This window comes from Pieris napi, chromosome 19, assembly GCF_905475465.1.
Source record: "Pieris napi chromosome 19, ilPieNapi1.2, whole genome shotgun sequence".
Lineage (NCBI taxonomy): Eukaryota > Metazoa > Arthropoda > Insecta > Lepidoptera > Pieridae > Pieris > Pieris napi.
Genome location: NC_062252.1, coordinates 5,497,280 through 5,518,098, shown reverse-complemented (window position 1 = coordinate 5,518,098; position 20,819 = coordinate 5,497,280). Strand labels below are relative to the sequence as shown.

At 32.7% G+C, this 20,819-nt stretch overlaps 1 protein-coding gene and 1 long non-coding RNA gene across 2 annotated transcripts; one reads left to right on the top strand and one right to left on the bottom strand.

Moving 5' to 3' along the window:
- The first annotated feature begins 1,044 nt into the window (after positions 1-1,044).
- LOC125059308 (uncharacterized 30.3 kDa protein-like) lies at positions 1,045-2,240 on the top strand. The gene is made up of 2 exons (XM_047663684.1): positions 1,045-1,226; positions 1,314-2,240. Exons 1-2 carry the CDS (start codon positions 1,154-1,156, stop codon positions 2,099-2,101), a joined length of 861 nt encoding a protein of 286 aa, XP_047519640.1. The 5' UTR covers positions 1,045-1,153; the 3' UTR covers positions 2,102-2,240.
- Positions 2,241-2,488: 248 nt separating this feature from the next.
- On the bottom strand, positions 2,489-4,239 carry LOC125059309. The gene is made up of 2 exons (XR_007118636.1): positions 2,981-4,239; positions 2,489-2,689 (listed from the first exon to the last, which is right to left on the bottom strand). It is a non-coding gene; the product is annotated as an uncharacterized LOC125059309 (long non-coding RNA).
- Positions 4,240-20,819: the final 16,580 nt, after the last annotated feature.

The window sequence follows — 20,819 nt, the reverse complement described above, 5'->3', positions numbered from 1 at the left end:
GGATATTAAATGATTTTATAGCCTTTAAGAAATTCGTGGGCATTTTATAATTATAAAACACACCTTATCAACGTTACATAACTACTGAATTCCAAAATTAATTTAGGACCATTTCGTTTCGAGCCAAAGCCACTTGGCACTTACAACCCAATTTTTACTTTTGTAGTTTACTTTCAGGCATTGTATTTGACGACCACGCTATTTGATGCTCTATTATAAGTGGCATAGAATAGATTTTCAACTTGATTATTATAACCATCAAATTGCACCGTTTAATAAAACGCAATTTATATGCATGTGATATTTTGTTTAATGATTAGGGTTGCTCAAAGACATAAGTAGGCAGTAGATATACACTATGTATTGAAATGTGAAAGATTTTCGATTTACCACATTTAACTAATTTTATTAAATTCAGTCTAGTTATTCTTGAGATGATAAATACAGTGGGATCTCGATAACTCGAACCTCGTTAAGTCGAAATCCTCAGTAAGTTGAAAAAATTGCCTTTCCGCTGAACCCCTAAATACGCGGTATCTCGAATTATTTGGACTTTGTAACTCGGACAAAATGTTATTTCCCTACAAAGTATTGATAATACATATTTATACTCTATAACTCGAATTTCAAAAAGGAGACTCTGTAAGTCGTAGTTAGTAAAATATGATCTTACTTGGAATTCCCCGAAATAATAGCAATAAAATCCAAAATCAATGATCGGGTACGGGCTTCTAATACATTATTTAATACCTTTAACCAGTATTCAATAAATACTTTATTCATTTAAAACAAATTTAAACATTAATATATTTCTAACTCTTTCCAAGAAGTCAAAAGGTTTTCAAAAGATCAATCGAATAATCTAGTTTAGCCTTAATTTCTTAATTATGTTTACGTCTGAAAGAATGTTAACTTTTGAAATTAGAATCAATAATTTAAAAAAGACACATCCTTATTTCTATTAGCGTCATAGTTATTAACATGAATTTTACACATAGCGTTGTGAATAGCAAAATAGGTGCTTTGGTATTTATAGGTCGTCTTATCAGTATTTTCAGTACACCCCCTAAACTCGAAGACGTCTGAGCATTATAAATAAGCCATGCTAATCAACAGGGCATAGTAATTAATCTTCCTGCTAACTCTACGAAAGATGGAAGCAATTTTGTATTTATCATTAGTAATAGTTATTTCATATAATATTATTGCTGCGGAAAATTATAATAGTAAGTACATATTTTTAATATGAACGCTGATTTGAGGCTGATTTTTAACCAACTTGTCTTAATTTTAGACTACATTTTTATTTACAGATACTGATAATGAGTTCTCAAACGAGACAGTCTACAGAGCTTACCAAACGGGTGTCGACTTCGGAATAATAAACACGGAAAAATATCCCTTCCTTACATTCCAAAGCGACGAGAGAAATATCTTCAGAAGTCTGTTCAGGGAATATACTTCATTAAATGCCAGTGAGTCTATTAATTACGAGGAGTGGCTCATTATGAACAACTTTGGCATCCTACCCGATACACAGGAGTCTTTGTTTGAAAGGAAAATAGCAAAGCGAAGCACCGCTGATAACAAACGCCGCTTTGTCAATACTGTCAGAAAAGGGGACATACTAATAACTGGAAGAGGTGTCGGTGGGTTGATAGGTCACGCGGCTATAATGACTACAGACTATTGGGTACTCGAAATGCCTGGTGGTAGAGGTTGGCAGAATGGTATAAAGAATAATAATAGGCAGTTAAGTAAGCATGCGTGGTTCGATGTACACAGGTCGGATTGGACCACCGTATATCGCAACAGAGATGCTAGTGTCGCCCACGCCGCTGCACTTTGGGCGGATCACAACTATTATAATCCCATAGGCGGTGCCAAGAAAACTATACATGTAACATATAAAATAACCACAGATATAAAATCAAAGAACCCGAGTTACTGTTCCAAACTAGTTATTCAGGCGTATTATTTTGGAACCGGGAATAAAAAAGTTATTTCAAATTTGTCAGTCAGCGGTAGAGTTATCGTCCCAACAAATATTCCTATATATTTTATGCATCCATATACATTAGTAAATAAGGGAAAATATTAGTAATTTAAAAGTGAGAATAAAATATATTCTGTAGTGTTAATGCTACCAATCGTTTTTATGATGATTGATTGATGATGATGTTGAATAGCTAGCTGGCTTTAATAATATAATGAAATAAATTTGCGATTATATCTGTTAAGGAGGTTTTATTTAAATGTCTAGTACCAAAGACAATATTAAACATTGTTCATTTTTATACGCTATAACTGCATAAATAGGTTTTATTCTCACACTTTATGTTAAAATACGCGCTGCAAGTTTAATTATGCATGTTTGCATTGAAAAAATTTGTTCAATTCATAATTTTATTTTTTATAAATACCTAAGTAGATACATATAAATAATTAGTAAAATAATCTGAATTCATGGTAATACATTAAAATACTGTTTAAAATTGCGTCATTAAGAAACTTTTATTCCTTTTGATCTATCGAAGACATACACAACCAGTCATTGTGCAATACCCTCCACTGAGGTGACCACTGCGGATGCAACGGTTTCTGCATTCCCAAAATGGCATCCCACATCCAGGGGGTGGTTTCACAAAGATTGTGTCCCTTGGTAGTCGTTTGATCATTGTATTGACACCTACAAAAGGTTAAAATGTTTAAATTGTTTTAGTGTACTTAATTATATAAATTGTTATTTACAGATTACACTACACGCTATTATTTCTTTATACATATTTAAAACTTGATTTCACAATGATTAAGAAAAACAACAAATAATCGGCGGAGAACGGCAAAGTTTAGGCATCGTTGTTAAATAACAGAAAATGTATTAAGAAACTAACAACTTTTTGTTAAGGTTAATTGTTGAATGTTAAAGATATTAAAAATCTATTAAAGGTTATTTTAAAGTAAAACTAAAAATACACACTTCCCTCTGTGTCGTCCGTAGAAGCTACAAAAGCGACTACCACAAATAGAACAGCAAGAAATACAAACGTCTTCATCGTGGAAACCAATTGAAATCTGTAAAATGACAGCACAGATTGAGTTATTTATATACCTCCATACTCAGATGCATTGCCTTTTGACCTGTACCACGATGTTATCAACAAATATATCGTCACGATATTATCGCATATCGTAAACACCGTGCCGTTACCACGCACACGGCTTGAGCAGATACATCGACAGTAAGCAATGAATAGCTATGTTATATTACAAGTCACATACGGGTTTCTACAACCAGTTACTCGAGGAGTATATAAATATTGGATGTAGAGGGAATACCCGGAGTCAATTTCTCTTTTACTGAATTGCAAGTTGATAAAATGTTTCAACTCACGCAAATTTGATCTTTAACAGAATGAATGTGTGTGGCGTGATAACATTGTTCCTTTATAACGATAGGTACTTGGAAATACTTCTGTGATAAGATTATTATTAAAATGTTTGCAAAAGGCGCCTTTGTGCGGCTCAGTGCGGCTTTACTCATTTAAATTAGGCCGTAATTCAGTTTCCTTGTACTGATAAAACGACAATAGATTATACATTAAACAGTTATAATATGTATAATTTAATGAAAATGCCAAGTCGTGGAGAACAGTAAGTAAATTGGTTTTGTTTTCGAAGCATACATACAGGCTTTATTTTAAGATATGGCCGGTATTAAAACGTAATAACTCGGAGTATTTGACTTGAATTACTGATTGTTGATTGTAAATGTTTTTACGCATTATTTTGTAGCTAGAAAAGCAATCGTACAAATAGTCAGATTAATTTTGAAATATCTTGATAAAATATATTTATTTAGATCTATGAGTTTATCTTGGTTTATAAGTATTCATATTACAATAATTAATAAGTAATATCTTTTGACAAGAATTTCTATGGCGTCTCTATTAAATAATTATCTTTATTGAGTGTTTACCTATTGAGATTCCAGGAATAATATCATATGTATTCACACTTAGTCATACGATTTAGTTATCAACGCGGGACTTTACCCAGCTTAATAAAGCAAACATTTAGCCTTATATGATACGTATAACTTTTTACCGGATTAAAACGTTCACAACGTTTCAATGATTTTGAATTTTTTTAATTTTGTGTTGATTTGACTGATAAAAACGTGTTGTAAAACTTCCGCATCTTTTTGAAGTGAAAGTTCTTTAGGCACATGTAGGTAAAGTTTTTACGGATGAAACGCAATAATAATAACAATTAGCGTCACGAAGATGTGCAGCATTTTTGTCGCAGAAAAGGGAGGGAGCGATAGAGACCGATTGAGAGAGAGTGAGAAAGTGCGAACGTAGCATGAAGCAACTAGCCATGTTTTTAAAACTTGGTAAAATTGGAAAGAAATCGATTAAAAATATATCAACTAATTAAATCATATAATCATATAATTTAATGTTGCTACTATAAACTAGTCATAAGTAATTTTAGGCACACGAAACTACTCTGTATAAAACTTGTTAACAACAATAAAGGCTTTTTATTTTATTTTATTTTTTATTTTAATTAAATTTTGCAATATCATCATATATTTATGTAAGTAATCAGTTATTAAGTACATGCTGTGTTTGCGTAGTAATGCACACCGCAATTAGGTTTATTGTTATTTTTGTTTCTAGATGTAAGATTTAATGTAATGCCTGTTGGCAAACCTTTTATTTAATAAATAGAAAATTACTTTAATATACCTAATTGCATATTGATTTGTTTGATTTAATATTACGACGTCGTGAAGTTGACTATGGCTTTTTGTATAGTTTTATTTTTTTTCTATTAAGTATTTCATAGTATTGAGCAGTGTTGGCCTAGCGGCTTCAGCGTGCGACTCTCATCCCTGAGATCGTAGGTTCGATTCCCGGCTGTGCACTAATAGACTTTCTTTCTATGTACGCATTTAACATTCGTTCGAACGGTGAAGAAGGCACAGAAGGCTGATCACCTCCACATGCCTATTAGATTAACAAATGATCATGAAAAAGATACAGAAATCTGAGGCCCAGACCTAAAAAGGTCAAAGCGCCATTGATTATTATTATTTCACAGTATTAGCACTTGATATGTTATGTCGTGATGGGCCAAACCTATGAGTAAATAAAACAATCTGAATTCATGCGGTCGTTGTCTTCTTAATGTTACCCTAAGAAAGAATAACTTTAATTTTATTATTGCTTAATATATTATTAGTAAATTAAAAGCAAAGAAAACACAAAAAAAACACTAAGAGGTGTTTGGTGTCTGTATGGTAAGATCCAGAAACAAGACTTAGCGCGAACAATGACTTTGACATACAGAAGTTATGCTTAGCGCTAACTAGCGCTTCTAAATATCACCCTTAGACTAGTGAGTATGTGGTTATTTTAATACCCATTCAACGATTGTTATGGGTTCATATGGATTTATTTATTTAACACTTTATATTTCGTGTATGCGGTGATGTTAGTTATTTCGACTATTTTCGTGTTTGCGTGTTGTTCCCACGAGAATGTAAGTGCGTGCTCCTATTTCACCATGCCAACTGCTGATAGAGGACAAGTCTTTGTTTTTAATTTATTTTATTATTGCTAATTACTTAAGATGTCATGTGGAACATGGTGTAATGGGTGCAGCTCCTAACAAATGTTGTGTAAAAAAAAAATGGCGATAAAAAATAGTGGCGGCGAGTTTATTGCCAGTTCTTCTCTTCCGTTCTACGCCCTTGATTTGAGAACTGGCAGTGAATGTAAAATTAGAAGCATTAATATGTATTTCTTGATTGATGATTTTTTACTTTACTTTACTTTACTATATAAACAATAATTGTGTAAATTTCGTGAATCGCAACGATAAATACGCAAAAATGTCTCCACGTTGAAAAACTTTACTATAGTTCAATATAGCACCAAATAAAAATGTTCAAGCGCTCAAGAATTTGGAACTGAGTCACGTCAAGGAATCGGGGTCTAAAATTACCTTTACCCGACCCGTGGGTCGAACCTGTAGGATCCATATTCGTAAGTGTGTTGTGCAATTTGTCTCGATTGTACACTATATTTCTCCGACACGGCCGATATCATTCAGATTTCAAACCCGCCTACACACTTAAGCACAGTTTTCGGAATATTCAGTAGTTATACATCATAAATATTAAATAAAGTATATGCATTCTACGGTAATATTGTATTAGAGTAAGCAATGATGTTGGCAACATAATGTAATATTTATAATCTATAATTCAATTGATACAGTTTTGTTATCTGTAATTTTTCTTCCTATCTATGTCTATGGATTTAACTTCTTCCGCTTCCACCGTAATACATTGTAATGTGTGCTCAAATAAAGTGGTGCAATTATTAATGGAAAATAAGTGTTTTTACTACGCCTGTCACCTCACCTGGAATCAATCAATCTACAGTCCACGCTCTGCAGCTAGGAATAACCGTGTGTTGGGTAACTAATCATACTAGTGCCCTACATAATGGTCCGTCTATGATGCGCCATCGCCTTGTCTGCACGCGCCGTCTTCGTTAAAGAATTCTCCCACGAGCCGTCTTCGCCTTTAAGAATTATCCCGCGAGGGCAGCAAGAAGCTACAACGCAGAACCCAGGACGCAGAGGTATCCGTAGAAAGAAAAGCATCAACATCATACTAGTGCCCTACAAATGATACAATGTAAAAACATTTAAATAATTGCACCAGGTATTTAAGATATAACAAACTATTATTAACTCGTATTTTACAAAGTGTATTGTTAAACTATTACTGATATACACTAATAATAAACTCTTTACGATATATATAAAACGCAGTAAAATTTACACTTGTGCAGAGAGTGACTACTGACTAGTAATTTTATATACGTTAAGCATAGTTGAAATTTATTTACATTCATTATATGTTAACATTATTAAATGAGGTTATAACAAAAAAAGAGACATTTGATTTACTCTAAAAAACTCATTATCACGCAACTATTTGTTAGTAAGCTGTAACTCTAAGAGGCGGTTGAGGAAATGATTGAAGACGCAATTGAAAGGCTTGATATAAATATTTATATCAACAAAAATGATAAAATACAATTCAAAATATACCTAATATGGCGTGTAGAAAAATTTATTTATATAAAACCTTCTGTATCCGAATATAAAAATGACAGAAGGCGATATATCTATATATATAGGCGTTACGTTGAAATTGTTTCAATCTTTACATATATGGAGATTTTACTTTACAAAACAGCGGGCGCTGCGTTATTTTGTTCGATTAATATCCAACAGCTGCGCTAGATCTGTTCATCTCCATACCCTGAGGTAGTACGTTTAAAACGCGGCTGTGAAGTGTGAGTGGACTTTTCTGTGTTTTTGGTCATTCTGTGAAAGTACACACCGTGAATAATGCAAGTCTTGAACTTAATTCGTCGGCGTGTTTTAGGTATACACTGATCTGAAGACCATTTGTATATAGAGAAAATAATATGAATGAAATCGACGAGTTCTAGTCATACAAAAAAAGAATACGTTAAACTTATTCAGATATTATTCTAAACATTAAATATTTCTATGAAAAGCACCGCAATTATTGCAAAGTTTTTAAGCCACGGAGAAACATTCATTACAATTAAAACTAACGGAATCGCGTCCTAGAATAGTAATTACAGTACACAAAAAACATTATACAGTCCAACTTTGTTCAATTATAAAGTGGTTTCTCAAATAAAAATATAGAAATAAAGCACGAAGATTGCAGTAAAACGCGAAACGCAAACCGAGAATATTGAATCTCCTTTTCATTTAATGGGAACAAAGTAATTTTTCTAAGTGCTGAAGAAAACAATATCTGTGGATAAGCGGGGGAGGAGTGGGTGAAAGTTAATTTATCAGGAGCCAAAGGAAGGTTTAGCAAGCTGTCGTTGCTAGTTTCAACTTAACGTTCATTGAGCGAGTAGCTTTAATAGTTTACTTAGGATTTAGGTCTTGGTATACGTCGGTTTTACTGTATTTCAGGTATGGGAACTTTGCCATTTTAACGTGAGATCTTTTTCTTGTTGCGTTTCAGTTATTCCTAAAGGTTGTGTCGCCGCAAACTTCCCACAGTTTTCAACAACCCCACTACTCACAGATCTCGGTGTGAATTTTAAGAAAAAAAATGACAGATAAAAAGTTATACATTACAGATTTATAAAAACCTAAAGATAAGTTACTTCTAAATTGTTTATATATTCGTGAATAAACATTATTTCACTTATGATTGAGTTCTAGAAAAGTTGAAAAGCTTGATAATGTCTACAAAAAGTCAGCGACGGCATGTCTCAACCATCTAACTTTTATTTGCCGACAAAAGATTGTTAACAGCAATAAGTAATATCAGTTGTATGTCCTAATGATAATATTTTTGGGGAATTAGCTAAAGAAAATATATAATAACAAGCTGACCCGACAAACGTTGTTTTGCCATGTATTTTATTTCTAAAAAACATTGTTTTAGTTCAATAGAAATAACTATCTGCTATAAGAAAAAATAGGGTCTGATCGGTGAAAATTAAGGGTTGTATGTATTTTTGTATGTTGTATCATAAAAAATAAAAACAAAAAATTTTGTCTAAAAAATAAAATTAAAATAGGGGTGGACACCCCTAATCCCTTAGGGCTTTCAAAGATAGATAGTAGCCGAATCTCAGATTTACTCAATATGCACAAAAAATTTCATAAGAATCGGTGGACCCGTTTCGGAGGAGTATGGGAACGAACATTGTGACACGAGAATTTTATATATATTGAAAACCAGAAATTACTAATCACAGTAATTACCAAAACCCTTAGTTTTTTAAATTTGTATTTCTATACAATTTTACCGGAAACATCATCTTGCCTATTTCATTTAAAAAATCAAATGACCGCATCTTAGCTTAGTAAATACACAAAAAGCTTCATTCCGAAAACTCGTTATCACTGGTTCGTGTCATTACTCCAAGTAAATAAACCATATTAACAACAAAAATTCTACTTAAAGTAATGACTATTTTTGCAACATTTACATTAGCTTTACTGAAATGAGCCAATTTACATTATGAAAGATGTAATCTCGTAAAAATAAACAAAACGTGCGCCGTCGTCAGAATTTTGATGTAGTATAATTTAATTTCACGTTTCACATAACATTATGACTCGAATGGGAGCGTAATTTTCAAGAATATACGCAGGAGTATTGTCAAGGTATCGGCGTATTGAAATATCTTTGATAGGAATATTTCCTTTTGCAATGTTCCTGGAAAATTGTCGATTGAATTAACACGACCTCTTTTTATTAGTACGCATCGTTAAAATATACAAATGAAATTTTGTACAAGAAAATATTAGAATTTTTTATAATTGTTAACACTCTACTGTTTAGTACGATCTTCATAACAGTCTTCCAAGAACAGCTTGTAATCATTAACACTATTTTTATTTCCATATATTATAGTTGTATGAAGATAAAATTAAAATAAAGTTTACATTCATAATAGTAGGTAGTTATTATATTTATTATTTCTTGGACATTTTATTGAAGAATTTTTTATATTAGTCCTACATACGCTAAACATATAATTGTGCTTTAATTAAAAGTGTTTTAATCTAAATCAGAGCCGATAATGTTCTACAGAAGTGGGTAGGCGTGCAACCCTAAATGTCCGAACTTCACATTTACTCGTAGGGTGAAGAAAAACATCGTGAGAAAATCGATGTCATAGAGCCAAAAATAGAGAGCGGCCGTCAGATATAAAAGTCTGATTACCTACTTTGGAATATCAAGAGAAACAATTCAAAAATGTGTGTTAAAAAATCTGTTATGAAAATTGTTTAAGTTTTTATAATTCAGTTTACAATAGTTCATCAGAAATACAAGGTAAATTCTTACAGTATCAACAATATTGTTTTCTATACTCGCAGTTTCATTTGGAAGGCAAACATCTCTTCGGAAACACAATTTAAGTTCGTCAACAGCCTGCAGTTGGTAAACCTTGTTTATCCAAGTTTTACTTTGATAGTTACTGAATTTAGTTTTAATATAAAACGATTTTGAATGACGAAAAACATCAAAATATATCTGATTTCTAAAATTGTGCACAGATAACGAAACGTTCAGATTTACTTTTTATTTGTTACGAACGGTTGAATCGGGAGAAACCTTTGCATTTTAAATAAATCGATAAATAATTTTACTCACACACTCGACTAAGTAAAATCTGTAGATATTTTTGTGACGTATGAAATAATAATATAATTTTAGAAAGTAAATGACTGTTCGGGAAGTTCTGTTAGACTGTTCGGTTAGACTGCAAAATAAAACATTATTTAATTGATAATTACGTCTCACGCGTCACAGTTGAAATGATATGTCGTTTCGTAGAACGATGTTTATTAAGTTTTAAATATTCTATTGATCCAATGTGTATATACTCATATTGGATTTTTTTCCTACGGTATATTGCCGGTAAACATCGAAAGTAACCAGAATGACTGCAATAATAATCTAATCACGTGTCCTATAGATAAATGAGCGGGTAACATTTGTTAGAGTAACATCTAAGGTCTCGAACTTTACTATATAAATGGATACCTCCTCTGGATGTTCAATAAGAAAATTGTGAATGCTATACCTAAAAAATATTTCAACAAACATTTTTGTAATTTTAGTGTTATATCGCGGCGATGAAAAGTAAATGAAGTTGTTACATTTAAAAATGTAAATTTTCGCATTACCGCGAGCATATTTTAAACGAAGCTAGGAGTTAGCTCCGTTTCAGAAGGATAATATTCAAAAACATAAACAGTACTTTTACGGGGTACTGCATTATATTTGCATAAATATGATTTTGTATGCAAATACATCAAGTATAAGGTTTAGTGGAGGGAAAATAATCTCTTGGCGCGTTTTCGTCGTAAAACTTTCATAGTATGCTAAGCGCTTGCAAATCTTACTTGCTTAGCTGCAGCCACTGCAATAGGTGATAAGAAAGTTGATTTATATTTTTGATTTTACTAACCTCAGTTTATTAGAGACATCCCAAAATACAAAATTACAGCGCTACTTCGTCCCTGGCCCTGTTTAATGTATTGAAGTTAAAAAGTACCTTTATAACGCGTTATATAATATATAGTAAAATTTTAAATAATTTAAGATGTCTACTGGCCCTGTATTGAAGTTAAAAAGTCCCTCTATAACGCGTTATAAAATATATAGTAAAATTTTAAATAATTTAAGATGTCTACTGGCCCTGTATTGAAATTAAAAAGTCCCTCTATAACGCGTTATGTAATATATAGTAAAATTAGCCTCCGTTCCTTATTAACTAGGAAGTCTGTCAGTTTGTATGGTGTAATTTAATACATGCTTTTATTAAACGTTTATTTATATTTATGTTGATAATGCCTCTAACAATTTCATTAGGCTGGTACGGATTATTTTACCATAACAGTAAACTTTACTTGCAGGGAACATTTTGTTTACCAACAAGGCATATAAAGTCCTGGAATCCGGGCAAAACAATAATTGTTTCCAGGTAAGAGCCGGTAGTCATAATAAAATGTCACTTATAAAAAACATAACAGTTACCATTGAAATTATCGTGTAATCTGTATGATTTATGATAAAAATCATCTAGTTAAAATAAAACAATAACTATTAAACCGCATATAAAATTTCAGTCATACGATAAATTCCATCTATTTTATGAGTCTTAAAAATAGTGAACGTAAAATATTAGATGACATCATCTGTACGGTTTCAACTAGAAATTTTGAAACGAATATCTTGATATTGCAAGCAAAAAGCAATGAACACGCTTGTGAATGGAAATTTTTATGCTCAAGTCCTAACCAATGGATTAAGTTGGTAAACGCACATGGGGCTGTCCTTCCTGGCTCCGACATTTAAAAAAATCGATTATGCTGGGTGGGAGAATTGATAGTACTAATAAGTTAAGGACGGAAAAGTCGAATTTTAGCGAGCATGTTTTTAAGATATCTGTGGATAAGTAAATTTTAACTTATTTAATTTTTATAAACAGAGCTTTATAATAAAATAATAATAAAAACTTTATTAATGACAAAGGGTTCTTAGTCCAATAGTTTTTTCATATAGAGTATATTTTCGTAAGGGGTTGTTGCACTGTTGCAACGAAAACAACGAATATTTCAAAGTTTATAGATTTTTTTTTTGAGTAAGAATTGGTGTCAATTCTCTATATGATACGAATACAAAATTGTTACATTCAAATGAAAAACTACACCAAATTTTTTTACTGAAATATTTAATATAACTCTTGAGTTATGTGGAAACAAATGGAGAATGACAAGACACTACAACTGTATCACAATCGATGAAAATTTAAATGCCTACGTCACCTGTCACAAATTACGCGCAAGCAATTTATCAGAAATAATTCCCTCGTCAAAATATAGAGGGCGCTATGACACGAAATAAACTTGCCGAATAATACTAGTTTTAAGCTCTAGACTCTAGAGTTTAGTAACAATTAGTTATACAAGTAAATGCCAATGAGGTTATACAATTTAGTGAATAAATCAGACGCGGACCTAGATATTTTAAAAGCAAGTTTATATACCGCCTTTGAAAATGACGGTAGGAAGAAAACTCTCGTATGTAAAAAATTTATTGAGTTTGCTATACGTGAGTAATTCTTAAGCCCCATCCACACGCTTGACAAACAATGGCAAACAGCCAACAGCAAACAGCAAACACGGACGTGTGGATGGGTGTTTGTCGTTGTTTGCCTGTTTGTGTTTGTGTTGGGCAGTGTTCGGCAACGGTGTCGGTTTATCTTGCCAGATCAAAGGATGTTTGGCAAACAGTTTGCTACGTATCCACACGTTTGGCAGCGATCAGTATGCGCGCGAGCTTGCGGGAGGCGGACGTATTTACTTGCTACACTTTTTCAATTAAAGCCCAAATAATAGGTCTAAAGCAGAGCCTTGTACGATTTCTATGTATTTTAATCATCCACCATCGTCTTTGCTTTCTTCTTTTTTTTCTTTTTTCTTTCTCTTGCTTTAATTTATAATAAAAATATGTCAACCCGAAGGTAATAGCTGCCACAAGCTCGTCGTCCGACATGATTGCCGATTCGGAATGTTATGAACGTTCGCCAAGCATGTGGATGGCTGTTTGTGTTGGGTGATTGTGGTTGGTGTTTGGGACTTCGTTTGCTGTTTGCGGTGTTTGTGACAAACAGCCAGCGTGTGGATGCCCCATTAGCGATAAGTGTCGACTCTGAACCCTATTAGACCTTCTAAAATGCTTGGTTTTCCGAAAAATATGATCTTTTTTGTGTTCATCGTTATATATGATACATAATATATTACATTTGAACGTATAGCTCAATACTTAACTTATGTATATACATATAGCAAATTCTTCAGTACGTGCACCAATTCACACTTATACTTATATCTAATATATAAAATTCTCGTGTCACAGTTTTCGTTGCCATACTCCTCCGAAACGGCTTGACCGATTTTGATGAAATTTTTTGTGCTTATCCGGTATCTATGAGAATCGGCCAACATCTATTTTTCATCCCCCTAAATGTTAGGGGTAGTCCACCCCTAAATTTTATTTTTTACACAAAATTTTTAATTTCTATTTTTTTATGATACAGCATTAAAAAATACATACAACCCCTAATTTTCACCCCTCTACGATCAACCCCTACTTTTTATCAATGATATACATGGCAAAACGACGTTTGCCAGGTCAGCTAGTATAAAAGAGTTTAAATATGATACGTAGTAGATCTTTGAATTTTTCTTTATATAATAGAGGCAAACGATCCTACGGGACGCCCAAAAAGGGCAGTCAGACCATAGACATTTTTAGTGGGTGCGTTGCCGGCCTTTATTATAAACCGTAACAATGCTGAAATAATTAAGAGGGAAACCCCTTAGTGATGGACAGGTGTATCTAAAATAATAGTTTACGTTATCTTGATATGCACCCGATTTGAGTTTTTTCTGTAACTTTAATAATCGAAAAAATTATATATAGTTTAAAATTTATTGCAATCGTGAAGGTGTTGGAAACACCTGTAATATTTTCGTCGTATCTAGCGTAGCAGGCGACAAAACGCAATCGATCAAGCTTTCTACGTGGCTGGAGCAATCCAAAGCGTGATACGTGTTAACTACACAGATCAATAAAAGCCATACAACTATCAACCCTATTACATGAAACATAAATCACATTTTCCATTTGCCGCAATAATTATGTCGCATTTTACGCGATTCGTTTGACTATCCTCTTCCCTAGGTAATGTTTCCTGTGATATTGACGCAATATTTTTCGTTGATAGGGTTTGTTATCAGTAGAACGCTTGTAAAACGGAGTTATTTTTAACCAAAATCGTAATTTGGAAGGGATTCAGACGAATGGGCGATTGTATAGTCGGAAAGCGTAAATTTTGTTAACTGTTAATTTACTTGATAAAAGAATAGTGGTTTTTCGATTGTATATATGTACATATATGACATTCATACTAGTATGAACCAGTTATTAATCATGACTTGGGCTATACAGTGTTCATTGTATTAAATCTTTCAATAATATTTGTAATATTACAAAGTAAAGCTACGGTTTCTTAGAAAAGCGGTGCCGTTATCTTAGGCCGTAATGTAAAGTTGGGTAACGTCACCCATACGTTGTCTATAAATAACATCGAAGTAGGTTTTCTAGAGAACGTTGAGTGTCACCGTAACGTCAAATAGCGGTGCTGTCATTTGCATGATGGCCGTCATAGCGGTGATAAACAGTAGTTCAACGTTTTTCGTGTGTAGCGGTGCGCATATTTAATAAATACAATGATTTGGACGAGCGAAAATGATGAACAATTAATTGATTTTGTTAAAAATCATGAAGCTTTGTACAATATCACGGTTTTTGAACATGACAGTCTCCTCCAAACGCTTTTTTTCGTCTTCTGATGACTCTTCATTATCCAAAAATACTAATAATGCTATGTCCAAATCGTCCATTTTTCACCAGTGCACGACCTACGCTCGAGTGAGTACTGAGTGACTACAATTGAATACGGTCGCACTAGTTTCTAGGAAACAACCTTAAAATGACGGCCGTTAGTTAACGGCACCGCTTTTCTAGGAAACCGTAGCTTAACCATATATGCTATATGCTACCAGAAGGTAGAGATTAAAATCAAAAGATTTATATATCAAATAATAAAATAATTCGAATTCCAAACTTAAACAAAACAAAAGATTTGACAGATCTTGATGGCCCTTAATTTGATTATTGTTTAGAATACGAGCCAGCGACTAAACTTATTAATCAAGCAATAAACAAAATATGAATCATTTTATCGATCAATCACTTACTGAAACTCACTATTATTAATGTTAAAGTGCCAATTAACGATATCAAGGGTGTTATAAATGGCTAAACAAGTCAGAGAACCCTCGTTTCTTCGAATTAATCAAATCTCACTATTCACTGAAGGAAAAAATCTATGCGTATTATGAATTATTACAGCCAGTAAAATGATTAGTTGTAGACTATTACTATTGACAAAACTCTATGGCACGCTAGACAATCTACTTTTATTTTTTACACCTGTCAACACTGACAATGTTGTAACGTGGCTGTCAAAACGTGAATTCAAAATAGAAAAGTCTGTGTAATGTATTCCATCTCATTCTTTTACACGTTCAATCCATTTGTCTCTTTCTACATAACGCCTCAACTTTTCCTGTTACACATAACGCCTCAACTTTTCGTGTTACACTTGATTTTACTCCTCATAAAATTTCCGTACCGGGCCTTATAACTCAAATCGTTTCTTAAGGAGTAAACTCCAAAAATATCATATTACAGCTGTCAATTACAAAGTTTGCTGTTTAGAAGATTTTATGAAGAATCTAATAGTTGCTTTTTACCGCACGTACAAGTGGACTTTTTATTTATTATTACATTTCATATTATTGTTTCATGTCATCACTTTATTAAATGAAAGATTATCAAAATAAATGTTACTATAGCTGAAAATTTGAATTGATGAAGAGTTCCAATATCGAGAATTAATCATAATTATTTTAAACTTCGTTAAAATAAACGTGACGTAATTTTAAAATGGCTTTTAGTTTTCGTGATGTGATCGGAGTGTTGAAAATAATTTTCAATATCAATTTATTTAAATTTTCATTTAAACCGATGAATTAATTCGTTTTATAAATAACGATGTTTCAAAATACAATAGTACATGTGCTGGTGCAATAGCTCCTAGAAGGCATTATATGTCGAACTTGTCATTTATTTCCACCACTAGCGCGCAAAAAATTCTGTCAACATCCTTAGCGGTGATGGGATCGTGAGGTACAAAAAACCATTGAACATTGAAGTAGGGATTGCCATCCCTATAGATTTTCTAGTTACAGGGTACCGACGCTGTCGTCTTTCTCGCAGAGTGATCTACAAAACTAGGAAATGCTGCCAACATTGAATGATGGCAATGTTGGCAGAGTCCTATACCACAGTACTTAACCATGTTCTTCATATGTTTAGGAATGTGTTTTACAGATATGTATTACAGAATCATTTTTATTATAACAAATAAAAGACAGTCATAACTATTTCATATATTGTGAGTCAATAAATTAATTTATGGCGCCGTCGTAAATCAATCCATAAAAAAATTCAAAAAATTGGGTTAAAAGCATGATAGTTTTTTTTTATATTTGTTAGAAAAGAATATTTTCTTTAACCATTTCCTGAGTGTACGATAAATTAAAAGTAGACAATTGAAAAGCGTGGTAGTAATTACAGACGAGGTGCTGAAGCCGCGCGTGACACGGAATTGCACTTTGGTCGCTTCAATATGCGATGTCTCGTAACGTCTCGAGAAAAATCCTTTATCTACTTTAAAATAATTGTACTATTAAAACGTGAGTTATTTTTAAATGGGTGCTAGTTTTTTTAATATGCAATACTGCCTATATTATATTTTGACAATAAAACCTGGGAATCTTATACATATATAAAATTCTCGTGTCACGCTGTTCGCCAAACTCCCATACTGCTCTAAAACGGCTCGACCGATTCTTATGAAATTTTTTATGCATATTCAGTAAGTCTGAGAAGTCGACTACTATCTATCTTACAAACCCCTAAATGTTAAGGGTGGTCCACTCCTAAATTTTTATTTTTTTGATATTTTTTTTGTTTTTATTTTTTTATGAAACAGCATAAAAAATACATACAACCCTCAATTTTCACCCCTCTACGATCAATCCCTATTTTTTACTTGTTAATTAAAATCGTATGACTATAACTCTGAGATTTATATAAAGAAAATTTCACAGAAAACCTGAACATTTTTCATTCCAGAAAACCGAACAGTCTCTGGGATAGCATAGCAAAATGTTCCATTTTGGTATGTACTAAATAGGTAGGCTAAGTAAAATCGCATTAAGGTTCGAAGAAACGAAGTTCGCGGAATTAAATATATCATTAATTTAGAAATTTAACAACGGCTGTACATTTTAATAACACAATTATTGTATGTGGCTTAGAAAAATGGTACACAAGTCACAATCCAGTAATACGGTATGTATTACTACTTTCCTTGGAATATCTAAGAAATTCTTTGAACTGAGTAGTCTTGACGTGACGTTAAGTAGGGAGGGACCGTGTCATTGATCACGTACTGTTAGATCAATGCTGCAATTGTCACGATTAGCTCACTGCACCTGTGTCAAGTTTCAAAGAGCAAATTATTGTAGAATTTTCACAGAACAGTTAGCCATGGTCATTCAAAGACTACAAATTATGTATTTAAATAATAGCGGACCGAACAGACGTTGTCCTGCATGATATTTTAAGCGATTAGGATATTAAACAAAGTATGAAAGTACCGACTGCAGCGCCATCTGCCGGGTTGATTTATGAATCTAAACCATCCAGGGCTCCAATCAAACGCATACAAAAAAAAATCATTCAAATCGGTCTAGCAGTTTCAGAGGAGTTAAGTGACATACACACGTACAGTAGAACCATATATATATTTAAATATGTAAGCTATCCTATCTTTTAAGTTAGATCAAACTGCACACCGTGTGCAAATTTAATTGAAATGGGTTAAGCAGTTTAGGAGTCCAAAGCGGACAAACAACGTGACGCCTAATTTATATATACTATTAAGATGTTGTATATATATGTATTTGTATATCAGTGTGAATTTTAGATATGTTGTGATAAGTGAGTGAATAATTTTATATGTTTAGTATGAAAATGGCCTCGGTAATTAAGACTTATCATAACCATGTTTAAAATAAGCTCATAATAAGGTTCTACGGAATACTATCAGAGATAATTTCGTCGGGCTAACTTAGAAAGTAGTTTAAAGCTGCATAATAGCTTCATAGAATTTCAGACTTTAGGTTAAAAATATTTTTTAGAGATTTTTAAAATGTGCGGAAAACATTTTTTTCAACATCCTTTCTTTTTAGGCAAACCATAAAAAATTAAATAAGTTTGTTAGAATCCCTCGATATTTAAATTAGATGTTAAAGGCTCTTGAATAACAATAACAAAATTAAAGAGTCCTTTTGATCATTTTCCAATTTTTCATTCCTCAAAGAGAATTGACAATTTCGTTGAATAATTAAAAAGAGAATTTTTTCTCATAAAACACATTTCCCGGAAGTTCAATTGTATAAAATAAAAAAGGTCCTACGGTTAATTTATGCCTCATTCATTACTAAATCTAAAATATTATACAAGATAACACTTTAATGATTTCTGGTATTAATAGATAATTTCTATATTATGGTATTAAACTAATTTTTTCGTAATCCTATCATATAATCGCATCACTGAATTTAAAATCCAACATTTGGCAGATATTCTGCATAGGGACATACCCGTATAATGTATATTGACCAGGAGAGTCCCCTATTTAATTTAATTCGATATATGATTATGAAGCTATTAGCGAGATCGAAGAAGAATGCTTGATCAGAGAAGTTCTGGTTAAATCGTTACTTGTAGGTGTTAAGTGCAGGTGTACGCAATTTTATTCTGTGTAAATTTCTTCTTAACTCAATTGCCCAGACTTATAACCCTGGTTCGAACGGAACGGGTGCTACTTGTGGTGACTGGTCGTACTTGAATTCGTGTATGCGGTGATGTTAATTATTTCGACTATGTGTTTGCGTGTTGTTCCCACGAGAATGTAAGTGCGTGCTCCTATTTCACCATGCCTTCTGCTGATAGAGGACAAGTCTTTGTTTTTAATTTATGTTATTATTATTAATTACTTAATATGTCATGTGGAACATGGTGTAATGGTTGCAGCTCCCTACAAACATTGTGTAAAAAAAAACATGGCGATTAAAAAGAGTGGTGGAGAGTTTATTGCCAGTTCTTCTCTTCCGTTCTACACCCTTGATTTGAGAACTGGCACTAAATGTAAAATTAGAAGCAATAATATGTATTTCTTTACTGACGAGTCATAAGTATACAATGTGTTACCTATACGACTTAAATGATTTTTGAATTTGAATTTTGCATAAAAAGCTTAGAATATATCTGTATCGAATAGTGAAAGAAATCAGCTTGAAGTAAATGAAAAATAAATTTACGAGAAAGTACTATTTTAAGTCCTACCAAATGCAGTCAACTTGTAACTGAGACGTAATCTCGATCCAGCCAAACAGAATTTGTAAAACTTCAGCCTCTAAGCGTATTGAAACCACACTCGTGTTAACGGATTTAGCTTGCGAATGCTTTTCCAATTCGATCTTGTATCTGCACCAACATCGAATGAGGTTACTTAATGTTTATTTCATATGTAATGTATGTAAGAATATTTTTTTTTGTTTATGATGCTCTCTTTCGCTTACATATATTTAGTATATATATGATATACTTAAATAATTATGTAGACAATGGCATCCAATATTTGTATCCAGAATAAGTTGTCTGGTCCGAAAACTGTAAAACTTAGACGTTCTATCATGTGATAAAATAACGTTGAAAAGATGTCATGTCATTAGCAAACTAGTGAATTTATTGATTTACGTATTGTATGGACTCAATCTCACTTTTAGCACTCTCACGTGCCATCCCAATCCAGCTATAAGCTTTACTTCTTCTTCCCAAATCCTTAGTTCTTCATCTAATGCGCTGGCCACCCCTGTAATTATAGTCAAACCAAACAGATAAAATCTATCAGTTATATAAAGGTAAAAACCCCATTATGATACGTAACACAAACACAATATGTTGTTTGATTAATGTGACCATAATGTCCCTAACTTACTTATATTTTAAAATGGTGGGTGTACAATTTCACACGTGGATCGTATACCTCGTTAGCTATTGTTAGAAGGTATCAATAGCCAATGTATATGAGACAATGGTCGTTTTTGTGAGTCAGGATACCATTAATCAGGCCAAGGGCTGACCCGTGCTAATTGACGCGAGCTGATGGGCCAATAACGACGCCAGATGCATACTAGAGTATCGATCGGTGCTTTATTGGTTTATACTTACTAGGAGAATTGAACTTGTTACAATAATTTTGATTCTCGTTTTGCGTCTTTGTTAATGACGATGACAATCAAACGTTTGAAACGCTATTACACTAATTTACATTTGAGAAAAAATAACATATTTCTCTTTTAAATATAACAAAGTTAAATGGGATTAAAACTTTAGTAATTAATAGAAGTATTCGAAAAGGTCCGTTCACTTATATTAAATTAACTGT